Genomic DNA, 12,794 nt, shown 5'->3' with positions numbered 1-12,794 from the left:
CTTCAACTTCAGTCGGGGTTGGATCATAGAATCATAGAATCATAGAATATCAGAGTTGGAAGGGACCTCAAGAGGTCATCTAGTCCAACCCCCTGCTCAAAGCAGGACCAATTCCCAGCTAAATCATCCCAGTCAGGGCTTTGTCAAGCCGGGCCTTAAAACCCTCCAAGGAAGGAGACTCCACCACCTCCCTAGGCAACGCATTCCAGTGTTTCACCACCCTCCTAGTGAAATAGTTTTTCCTGATATCCAACCTGGACCTCCCCCACTGCAACTTGAGACCATTACTCCTTGTTCTGTCATCTGCCACCACTGAGAACAGCCGAGCTCCATCCTCTTTGGAACCCCCCTTCAGGTAGTTGAAGGCTGCTATCAAATCCCCCCTCATTCTTCTCTTCTGGAGACTAAACAATCCCAGTTCCCTCAGCCTCTCCTCATAAGTCATATGCTCCAGACCCCTAATCATTTTTGTTGCCCTCCGCTGGACTCTTTCCAATTTTTCTACATCCTTCTTGTAGTGTGGGGCCCAAAACTGGACACAGTATTCCAGATGAGGCCTCACCAGTGTCGAATAAAGGGGAACGATCATGTTCCTCGATCTGCTGGCAATGCCCCTACTTATACAGCCCAAAATGCCGTTAGCCTTCTTGGCAACAAGAGCACACTGTTGACTCATATCCAGCTTCTCGTCCACTGTGACCCCTAGGTCCTTTTCTGCAGAACTGCTACCTAGCCATTCGGTCCCTAGTCTGTAGCAGTGCATGGGATCAGAACATTAGTTCTTATTTGCACCCAAAATCTGAAGAACAAACATGTGAACTATTCCCTAATAATCACAACTCTGGCCCAGTTTACAAAAAAAAAAAAAAAACCTTACCCTGGAAGATTACATTTTAAAAATCACATGTAATTTGTTGATTCCTTGACCTTTATTATTATTTCTTCTTATTGTGGTTTCCCCATCAAGCTTTTCTTGACAATTATGAAACAATATGTTGCTCTCCAAGAAACGGATTCTGAAGAATGCTGAAAAAGATTTGAGTCCGTCAATCAAATTTACTCTAGAATGAGTGGGGGGAGGGGTGAATAAATTTTAAAAAAAATCTGTTTCTAGGCAGATCTTTGATGTTTTTCCATAAAAATTATGAAGAACTAAGGTATAGGAGAACTGTCTACTAATGAAAAGTGAATATTGCATTTATTTAACATTAACATTGCTGCACGCTGATCCAGTGAGTAGTGTAGACATACTCTTAGTGAAGTTACTCCAGATTTACACCAGTGTCACTGAGAGCAGAAGTTGAGCCAGTGTTATTTAACTAACTTTGCATGATGTATAGCTGCTAACAAGACTGTTATAGGTGCCTTGGGCCTATTCCTGGCTCTTATCAACTTTAGTCGATCAGGTTTGGGCCCTTTGAGATCCTCAGATAAAGGGCAGTAATAATAAATGTAATTATTATTATAACAGAGTTGGGTGGTCTCCAGTGCCATTGGACTCAGGAAATACTTGTAAGAGGTGTGAGAACCAAATGCTCCCTCGTAGATGTATCCTGTTGCTGAAGTGGTAGTCAGAAACTTGTAGGGTGACCAGACAGCAAGTGTGAAAAATCAGGACGGGGGTGGGGGGTAATTGGAGCCTATATAAGAAAAAGACCCAAAAATCGGGACTGTCCCTATAAAATCGGGACATCTGGTCACCCTAAGTCAGAGCCTTGGAGATATTCTCCAAGGCCTAATAGTCCCGCTAACCAGAAGAGACCAAAATGTGCCGCTAGACACCTCTAGGTTGTGATGAGATAGGATAAGATGGTAGTAAGAGGTTGATGTGCTTGGGCCTGCCTTTCTATTTTTATCTTGCTTCTTGTGATTTAAAAAATGCCTAAAGCTAAGGATAGGAGCTTTTAAATATGTGTGATTGAAACAAATTAATATAGATAAGCAGTGCGGGAAAGCAGGAGGTGGAGGAGAGAAGTGGCCTGGGGTAACCTGTGGCTGGTCAGAAAAAATGGGCTGGCAGGAAGGGGTTCTCCCCTGCCCAGAGGTTGGTCTTCTTCCTCCTCATCTGCTGTGCATTGAATGAGAGAGAGAGGGAGGGAGGTTAAGGGGAATTCTCCCACTCTTCCCCTTCCCACTGGGTGGGGGAAAGGAGGATACAGGGAAACTGTAGTCCACACATTCTCCTTTGCTTTCTTCTTCAATCATCCCTCACTTCACCATCTCAATCCCGCTTCCTTTCATTTCTTACCCCATTCCTCTTCTCCCACTCTAATTCTATGACTCAGTCTCCACTTCCCCTTATCATCCACTCCTCACCCCATTCTGCCTGCCTGCGTTCTTATGTAGGGTGCCCTCAGCACCACTGACTCCGAGTGCCTGACAAACACAGTCATTCTAGTCTATTATTTGCACTGCAGCAGCACCCACAGATCCCCACCAGGCCAGGCACTGTACAAACCCACCGTTCCTGCCCCATCTCATTTACATTGTCTCCTGCTCCTGCCCAGCGTGGCGCCTTGTTGGTCTTCCCTGGGGGGTCAGCACGGGCGCAGGAGTCTGCCCACCCAGAACCAGCTGCAGGAGTGGGGACCAAAGCACCTTCATGCGTTTTATCTCCACACGGGTGGACAGGGACATAGCTTCCTCATTTGACAGATGGGGGAGCTGGGACGCAGCTCCCCAAAGGCAGGTGTTTGCTTTCAGTGGGAGTAAAGCACCGAAATACCTTTGTGGATCTGGGCCAGGGAGATTAAGTGAGGTGCTCAAGGGCACAGAGAGAGGCAGAGCCAGAGATGGTTTGCAGTCCAGATCTGCGTCCCAGCCACAAGGCATCTCCCTTACTCCTGCTTCTCCTCCATCACTCTTCGTTTCCCCTTCTCCCCACCTACCCCCCCGTCTCAAAACCCCTCCCCAGCCCGCCTGAGCCCAAGACAGGCTGCGGCCGGGGGCCGTGTCCCCCCCGCAGGCAGCGCGCAGGGGCAGCAGACGCCTTGCTCCGATTTTGAAACGTCCCCTGTGCGCCTGCGCTCCCGCTGCTGCCTGTAGCCGGTGCGAGGCTGGTTCTGGGCAAAGCGCAGCGGCCGGGCTGCTGTCACTGCCCCTCCCTCGCTCCCCGTGTGACTCCAATTGGGCGCCGCCTGGTTGATCGGTGGGGCTCAGCCCCCAGTCACCAGCCCCTGCCTTACCCACAAGCGGGTTCCGTGCGCAGGGATCCAGTTTCACGCGGTGCAGCAGCCCAGTAGCAGCAGTTTTTGCCTTGGGAAGCCAAAGTGTCCGGCGTGTGTTGTGCGTTCATCCATCATGCGGCACATGCTGCTGCTAGCCCTGCTGAACCTTGGAAGGCAGCTCAGCCCATGCTGGGGCTGTCAGCTGCCCTCAGACTGGAGACCCTTGAGTGAAAGCTGCAGGGCTGAGCTGGCAGAGATCATAGTGTACGCCAAGGTGCTGGCACTCCACCAGGAGATGTACAGCATGTATAATTACCTGCCCTGGCAATATGAAGCCAGCGAGGGGGGGCTCTTTTACTCGGCTGAGATAGAGATGCTGTGTGACCAGGCTTGGGGAAGCATGCTGGAAGTCCCTGCAGGCTCCCGGCTTAACCTCACTGGACTGGGCTACTTCTCCTGTCACTCCCACACAGTCATGCAGGATTACTCTTACTTCTTCTTTCTCAGGTGAGTAAAAACGTGGGACCCAGGCCCTGCTTGAAAATGAGAGAGAACATTTGCTCCTTCATAAATGCTCTGCACTTCTATAACACTTTCACCCCAGCATCTCAAAGCACTTTGGGTGCAGCTGAATCTCTAGAGCTTCTCCGAGGCAAACAAAAGTTAGCCCGGGTACGTTTTCTGTAACTAAAATACACAGGGAGCCACCAGCAATGACTTAATATTGTATAGTGAGTGAATAAAAGGAAATGTTCTCTGGTGTGTAACTATATCATGGATGAGCCTTGTACATTTCTGTTAGAGATAATATTACCAAGCTGCAGCACGTGTGGGAGAGCAAGTCTCCTTACTTTGGATAGTGGAGTTTCATACTCATTGTTGCTCAGGTAGGTACAAATTCACCTAGCAGAGAAGACGTGAATGTTACGCATTTCAAAGGAGAACACTTTCTGTTGTGATTTTTCTTGGAAGGAGTGGTGCTTAATTGTGCTTTCCTAGACTACAGAAAGTGGAAACAAACATGTTTAATTTTTTCGAAATCTAGCGTGTGTGACAGACATATCTATAACAACAAAAATCGAACAATGCGGTTTACTGTAGCTTGTTTATAGTTGGTGTGGTTTAGATCTTACGTTTTCAGTGTTCAATATTTACATTGTTCTGTAAAATTTAATCATCTGTGTCAGTTTCTTTGATGTGAAGTACTGTATAACTAGCCAGCTGAAGTATGAAGACAGTAAATGCACCATGATATATGCAGACAGTTTGGAAAGTTGTCCTTTAGAATGTTTCCGACAGACAAGTTGGTATGTTCATGGAGGATAGGTCTATCAATGGCTATTAGCCAAGATGGTCAGGAACACAGCCCCATGCTCTGCGTGTCCCTAAACCTCTGACTGTCAGAAGCTAGGACTGGATGAGAGGATAGCTTACTCAGTAAATTGCCCTGTTCTGTTAATTCCCTCTGAAGCATCTGGCACTGGCCACTGTCAGAAGAAAGGAGACTGGGCTAAATGGACCATTGGTCTGACCCAGTACGGCCATTCTTATGTTCAGGTTTAGAACTGAGCATGTTATTGGTTTTTTTCCAACTTGAGATAGAGGGTGTAAAGTTTTTCAAGCATTCTAGCTAATAACTGAGATGCAAATCAAGTTATCTTTTGAAAACTAAACTCAGTAAAAGTGATTCACCCCCCCCCCCCATATCTGTTTTAGAAGCCTGCAGCAGATAAAATACTAAATGATGAAGAATCACTTTCTAAAGAAAAATAAACATCCCAGCAGATGGCATTTGTTCCCATCTTGTTGCTAATTTGTGCTCAGTGATTTGTGGTATTAACTTCTTAGTGATCTTGCTCATTTACAAACCAGGGTAATGTCTTTCATGACCAAAAGGATACAACATTTCAAAACAATAATTTGGCATTCCTATAGAACAGATTTATTTTTAACTGTGTACAGCTCAGCCTCTCTTTGTTTCTATGAAACCACAGTAGGTACACTAGATTCTGGTCAGTTTTACAGGCTGGATAGGTGCCAGTGTCTATTCTCCCAAAAGTTTGGCACATGGGTTTAGCACTGATCCCCAAGTATTTACTCAGAAGATTTCTCTTTGCTCTTCTGGGTACCAGCCAAATCCTCATTTTAAGCTAATCAAAAGAATAAGAATAAGAAACAACAATGTGGAAATAAAGCCATCACAGTGAACCTTTAATCCAAAAATATTTGTGAAATTCACTCAGTAGCTTGTTTAGAAACACTCAGTGTATCTCAATCCAGGGGAGTGGTGGCAGAGAAGCATAACAAAACATGTTTTGATGGTGCCTGCTAATGTCTCTAAAAGCTAATTTTGTATTAGTTATTAATGGATTATTTTAAATTGTGCTCATCTAGATCTGTGGGTACCTGGAAAGAAATGGCAAACTAAAGCATAGAAAAATCAAACAAATGCCCAAAATACAGGACCATCCCAAATTATGCCCCCAGTTGTGCAATTGGCCCTCGGTGGGAGGACCCCTGTGCCCCTGAGGAGCCCCATTGACATCGGTGTGGTTGCAGGGACCTGCCTGTGTTGAACTCATTGCAGGATTGGAGCCGATTGGGCAGAACCGTTGCTAGTTTACATTGCTGTCATGATAGCGGCTGTCATGGACCAATGGCTGTTTACACCCTCTATGAATATATGCCTAGGAGTCTCCTGCCACCCAGTGTAGCCCATTCAGGCAACAGTCCTGGTATAGACGAGAAACACATCATAGATGGGGGGAAAATACCCCATGATTTGACATGACGTAAGTACGATCTGATTTTTGTTTCAGAATGGATGAGAATTATAACCTCCTTCCTCACGGAGTAAATTTCCAGGATGCAATATTTCCAGACACACAGGAGAACAGAAGGATGTTTTCCAGTCTCTTCCAGTTTTCCAATTGCTCTCAGGCACACCATGTCATAACTTTCTCCAGTGACTGGGAGATTCAAGAGGACAACAGGGTAAGCCTCAGTGGGTAGGTGTATCCCCACGTCACTTGCAAACACAAGTGTGTGAAATATACAGCAGTTGCAATTGATGGTACCTTTCTTCTAGATGGTCATGTAATGTTTTAACGTAACACGGTATTGCCACAAGCAGACTCCCTGCTCTGGTCTTATCTGAAATGCTTGAATGTTCCAAGTGGGATATTGTTTCAGCCAGTGTTTTCTGTATTATGAAGCTTCTAACCTCACTCTTGCTGGCACCAAATCTATGTCCTTGATTGGGTCACTCTGCACGCTAAAAGAACACATTTTTAGTAAGCAAAGTCTCAGATGCAGATACCACTGGTGGGTGTGTCTACAATGGCTTTTGACCTTTGCAGTGGGGGGGGGGGGGGAGGGCGGCCTGTGTGTCACTTTCAGGTTTAAAATAAACAGGGGGAAATACTTTGTTAGCAGTTTTGGTGGGGACAAGTCATGCTTATTTACAGAATTAAAACTTTTGGATTATGTTTTTTCTGCCATTGCTGATAGTTTTATGAAGTTGGTGGTTTCTCCAAGGAGCTATGAGAATTGGAAGTGTCTCTCTAGCTTAGGAATGACTGGATATTTGTCATTGGTTGCAACTTCTGTCATGCTGATTCATGCAAGGTCTATGAAACCACTGTTTACACGTAGGAGAAGGAGCTCTATTGCCTTGTTCGGGAGAATGATGGTAGAAGCTCAATAGCCAATTGAAGGGCTCTTATTTACAAGCTGGCTTATAGCCAGCATAGGAAGTTTTAGCTCCTGGTTTTCCAGCTGGCCAGAGGTGCAAAATAATCAGAACACCGCTCAGGTCAGAGAGCAGTCACCATCAGGTGGAATTTTTATAGAACCCTGGGGGTTTAACTGTTTAACACTAATTTTCAATCATTTATTGGGGTGGGCCATAGAAATCAGGTGGTTTTTAAGAGGGTGGCGACGATTTATCCTACAAACAGATCCCATAGTTATAGAAATATTAGGGCAGGAGATAGGACAGGCTTGTAGTCAAGGCACAGGGCTGGGAATCAGGGTAGTCTAGACCCAAACCTACTTCAGTTTCTCCATCTGTAAAATGTGGAGAATACTTACAGGTTACAAAACACTTTGAGATTTAGGTGTAAATCCGCCCACACTGGGAAAGCCTTGCTGGTCCTCTGCTCCAGATCAGGGATCTGGATTTGAGCAGATAGGGGATAGCTTCTATGTTCAGACTCCAGTCTGAACCGCCTCAGAGTCTGAGATGTTTGCAGGCACGGTCTTGATTTGGGCTCAACTCTACAATTAATTAATGGGGAGGGAGGTTTAACTGAATTTTCAGTTCTCCAGAGGCTGCTTGGGGTGAACGTTCGGCAGCAAGGAAGGAGGTGAAGGGCATTTTATTCAACTTGTTTCACCCATCCCTGTTAATACACAGGGATAGTGCAGGGGGACTGGGAGCTGCATTCTCCAGCCCTCAAAGGCCACTTGGCAGGCAGGGGAACGTTGCGGGCATAAATCTTGACGAGGTGGCTCCTACACCAGCACTGCTCCAGGTAATGAGAAAGAGGATGGGGCATATTCAGGACAGTGAAGGGAACGGGATGTGGCAGAGAAGAGCTCAGCTATAACATGTGCTCCGGTGGACCCTTTGCAGCCCTTACTACAGCCAGGGGCAGGCAGCCCTGAATCAAGGAGCAGCGACTAGCCCCCTAACTGTCAATGGGTTGGATATAGTGAAGGATCAGGGCCTGAATCGCTTTGGTCAGAAAAACCTCTTGTCAGCACAGCATATATTTAAAACCATTGTTTTAATATGACCCTCCCGTGCCGCACAGTTTTCCACGTGCCTTAGTAGAATGGCTCCAAATCGAGTTGACTTCCCTGGCGTAGCACCTGGCTATGCCAGCAGTGAATCTGGCCCATTCACTTTCATGGAAGTCACAAGGCAAAATCCCCAAAGGCCCCTTGGGGAAACAAACAAATGTAGCAAAAGTGTGTTTCAACTGTTGTGCTCTCTGACCAGCTTCCAGCGTGGAATTATTTTAGCTGCTTGCTTTACAGGTTTGGACTGAGATTTTTATCCACACAGAGTGGATAAATTCTATCCAATTAACAGGCACCTTGTCTCCCCTCCACCTCCCTTTACAATAAAAAGTAAAAGCTTCCTTTGCACAATTTAAAAACCATCCAGGCTGGCCTCTCTCGCATTCATCTGGGGTCCCCTAATGTCTCTGTTCTCCAAGCTGAGTGCTGGTTTTCCTTTGAACTGTCCCTTCAGGCAGGCGTTCCCCACCCTTGGGAAGGGCTGCAATGATGTGGAGGTGTCAGGGTTTTATCCTCACTCCTTCATGAAAAAAGAGTAATAGAAGTGTCTCCTTCCAAAGGCAGTGCCTGATCTCCTCTGTTGACTGCACGTTTAGGCCTTGTCTACACTATAGTTTAAGTCGATGCAAGTTATGTCGCTCAGGGATGTGAAAAAATCCACCTCCTGAGCAAAGTAACTTGCATCGACTTAATGCTGTGTCGGTAGGAGAGGCTCTCCCGCTGACATAGCTTCTGCCTCTCATTGAGGTGGATTAATTAAATTGACAGGAGAGCGCGCTCCCATTGATGTAGTGTGTCTTCACCAGATACACTTAATCCACGCCGCTGCGGCATGGTAGTGAAGAAAAGCCCTTAGTGTCTTCTTCACTTCTTCCCCATATCAGACAAATGCCATGCCTGTGATTTCCCCATTGTTCTCTCCCATTTCCCTCAGTTATACTCATCCTACCAAAATCCAAACTATTTCAATTTCCAAATCCTGCCAGCTGAGCAACCTCTTGTTCCCTTTTAAACTGAAAGGTGCTATAAATGCTGAGTTCCCATTGCAGTAAATGAGTGAGTTTTCGGGAAAAATTGATATTGTTCCTTCAAGCTTTTAAAAGTAAAAAAACTATTAAAGGGGCGCCCAGAGGGGGAAGGAGGCAACACAACAGGGGACTGTCTCTTTGACACTGTCAGGCTTTAGGATTCCTATATGGAGGTACAGAGTTATTTTCTGGACTCGCCCTGTTAATCAGACCAGAGGGGTCTCATTAGCTGATTTGCATTCGTGTAAATGGCTACACAAGGTGCAGGGCAGTGGAAATCAAGCACCAAGGGTTTCTTTGAGGTAACTGAGAGCCTGTCAGGGAGAAGTCATGGGAATAACCAGCCTAGGAGGCTTGGGCTAAGGTCTATGCTGAAGTGTTAGTCACAAACCTGCACACAGGCAACCTGGGATTCTGGTCATTCAGCCTTGGATTCTGGGCCGCCAGGCTGTTTGGCAACACCCCAGTGGCTAAGCAGCCCTTTTTAGTATATTAATGCTCATTCTAGTAAGGGAAGGGGTTAGAAAACATGACCTAAACATTGCCTGCCAAACTTTAATTTGCCTAGTTCACCACGACTGGGGGGAGGGGGGAAATCATCCACACACCAGGCATTCTATAAGAAAAACAAGATCTCACTGTGGAGCCATGGAACGTGCAGGCTCTAGTGGACAACAACAATACCTGAAAGACATACAGCATTAATTGCAACGGAAGCTACTAAATATAGCATTGACATAGCTGCCCTTAGTGAAACCAAACTTGCAGTCGAAGGGTCATAAAGGACCCTTCGGAGGTGGCTACATCTTCTTTTGGAAAGGGAAACCAGCGGAGGAAGACCGAATTGATGGCATTGTTCCTGTTAGAAACAGCCTCCTGAAATCACTGAAAGACCTTACCTGTAGGAAAAACTGAATGCCTAGTGACTCTACAAGTTCCCATTGGAAATTCATGCTTTGCAGCTCTTGTCAATGCTTATGCTCCAACCATGAACAGTACAGAAAAAATAAATCAACCGTTCTATTCTGGTTTGATTAGGTCATTCTAATCCTAGGGGAGACAAACTCCTATTCCTGGGAGACTTTAATGCCAGACTCAGAAAAGTCAGTGAGGCTTGAAGTGGTGTGATAAAGAACAGTGGAGTTGGAAAACGAACAACAGTGGTCTTCTGCTACTCAGCAAGTGTGCTGAACATGAGCTCATTCTTGCTACAAGCTTTAGGAAAGCAGACAAATACAAAACTTCCTGGATGCATCCAAGATCAAAGCACTGGCATCTGACTATGTCATTATACGGCAAAGAGATATCAGGGACATCACAATCACTAGAGCCAAGTAAGGAGCAAACTGTTGGGCTGACCACAGGATGAGCGGAGCCATTTTCAGTTTCCATATTGTTGCCCCTCAGTGAAATAAAGAATTCGGAACAGATTTAAACTGAAACTGAACATAGCAAAGTTGAGACATTCATTTAATCAAGACAAACTGAAGGAAAACAAAGGAAAAATTTGATAGCATTACATCCTCACCCAAGAACACACTCAAAAAGTGGAACATATTCACATCAGCCATCCTTCAAGACTTGGAAGACAGCACCAGGATAGGTTTGATGAAAATGATGAAATAAAAAAGATCCTTCAGGACAAGAACGAACGATGTGTTTATGTGTTGACAAAACAACAAAGAATCAGTATCAAAGAAGGATAAAGTCAAATACGGCTTCATGTTCTTCAGGATAACTGGGGGGAAAAGAAAGTAGAAATACAAGCTTACATCGATATAAACAACATAAAGTTGTTTTATGACCCCCTGAAGGCCATTTAAGGGCCATCGAAATGGACCAGCTCCATAAAGCTGTTCAGATGAATCTACCTCAATAAAAAAAGAAAGAAAGGCATCTCTGAAAGATAGGGGCAGCACTTTGCTGAGCTACTCAACCATCCTTCTACTGTCAACCAACAAGTGCTAGAGGAACTAACCCAGCACCCTATACATGAAGAAATTGCCCAGTTACCTACTGTTGAGGAAGTGCAAAAGCTATCAAACAAATTTAGTCAGGTAAATCACCAGGCAAAGACAGCATGCTGCTGTAATCTTTAAACTTGCAGGCCCCAAAACTGTCATCTATACAACATTATTAAGGGTATCTGGGAAACTGAGAAAATTCCTCAGGATTTCAAAAATGCAATAATAGTTTTATAGTTACACAATACAAAAATAAAGGCAACAAATCTGACTGTGGCTACTACCTGGGCATCTCCCTGCTATCTGTAAGTGGCAAAATCCTCGGTTGTACCTTGCTCAATTGGCTTGTCAAAACAGTATCAGAAAAGCTTCTACAAGAGGCCCTATGTGGGTTTAAATCAGGTCAAAGCATCACAGACATGATTTTCATAGAGAGAGAGAGAGATATATTCAGGAACAATGCATTGAACAAAATACAGAACTCTACGCTGTCTTCATTGATCTAAAAAAATAATTTGCAACTGTGAGCAGAAATGGCCTGTGGAAAATTCTTGAAAAGTTTGGCTGCCCCACCAAATTCATTATCATACGTCAATTCCACAAAGACATGACTGGGCAAATACTCTCAGAGGTTGGCCTCTGTAAACCATTCCCCATAGCTAAGGGTGTGAAACAAGGCTGTGTGCTGGCACCAGTCCTCTTTGGTTTCTTCTTTGCAGCTGTTCTAAATTACACAACTGACAACCTTCAAAAGGGCATCTACACAAGGTACAGAACTTACGGAAAACTCTTCAATCTCCAAAGGCTTTCTGCAAAAACAAAAGGCCTTGAGGAACTCCTATCTGAAGCTCTTTTTGCGGATTATGGTTCCCTACTTAATCATAGTGAAAAGTGACCTATTGTTTATGCTTGACAGATTCTAAGAGGCCACTAAACAGTTTGGACGTGCTGTCAGCCTGGAAAAAACTGAAGTCCTCTTCCAACCCGTCCCGGCAACCACTACCACTGAACCAAATATCATTGGTGGTAAAGATCAATCACTTTACATATCTTGGCAGTACTACTTCAAGTGATGGTTCAATGGGTCAAGAAATATCAAACAGAACACGAAAGGCAAACCAGGCTTTTGGAAGACTTCACCATAGGATACTCAACCAGCATACCATCAAACTGCCAACAAAACATGATATCCATTGCAGCAGTGATAGCATCCTTTTCTATATGGGTGTGAAATATGGACAGTTTACCGCAGACACATCAAGCAACTTGAAAAATTTCACGTGCGCTATTTTCGCTCTGTTCTGAGGGTCCGCTGGCAAGACCACGCGTCAAATATCAACATCCTTGAAAAAGCCAAAACAGCCAGCATCGAGCCAATGAGCATCAAAACTCAGCTTAAATGGAGAGGTCACGTTATCAGAATGGACAATGATACACTCCTGAAAATAGACCTCTGTGGTGAGCTGAAACTCGGAAAGCCCTAGAGCGTCAGTCAGCGTAAACGCTTCAAAGACACCCGTAAGCAGAATCTCAGCTCATACTGCATAACTATTGATAACTTCGAAGACATAGCCAAAGACAGTCCTGAATGGAGAGCAACCCTCAATTAACGTAAACACTTTGAGAAAGACAGAAATGAAAAACCAATTGAGAAGGACCAACCGTCATGCCAAGTCTTCAGTGGGAGCCTGCCCATTCCTATGTGTAGGCGTGGCAGAATTCAATTTTCATTTATTTATTTGCAATTTCAATGATTAATATAGATTTCTATTTTTAATTCTTTTTATTTTTACAGTTGTGGGACATTAAGGAGGGGAGAGAGAGGGGTT

General features: G+C 44.9%; 1 protein-coding gene across 1 annotated transcript in view; it reads left to right on the top strand.

The window, feature by feature from the left end:
- The first annotated feature begins 3,041 nt into the window (after positions 1-3,041).
- CCDC3 (coiled-coil domain containing 3) overlaps positions 3,042-12,794 on the top strand; it is a 69,261-nt gene continuing 59,508 nt past the window's right edge. The window contains exons 1-2 of the mRNA XM_005305022.5: positions 3,042-3,674; positions 5,987-6,161. Coding sequence (XP_005305079.1) covers positions 3,301-3,674; positions 5,987-6,161 — 549 coding nt within the window. The 5' untranslated portion in view covers positions 3,042-3,300. The remainder of the gene's footprint in view (positions 3,675-5,986; positions 6,162-12,794) is intronic.

Source organism: Chrysemys picta, chromosome 1, assembly GCF_011386835.1.
Source record: "Chrysemys picta bellii isolate R12L10 chromosome 1, ASM1138683v2, whole genome shotgun sequence".
Lineage (NCBI taxonomy): Eukaryota > Metazoa > Chordata > Testudines > Emydidae > Chrysemys > Chrysemys picta.
This window is presented reverse-complemented; position numbering and strand designations above follow the sequence as displayed.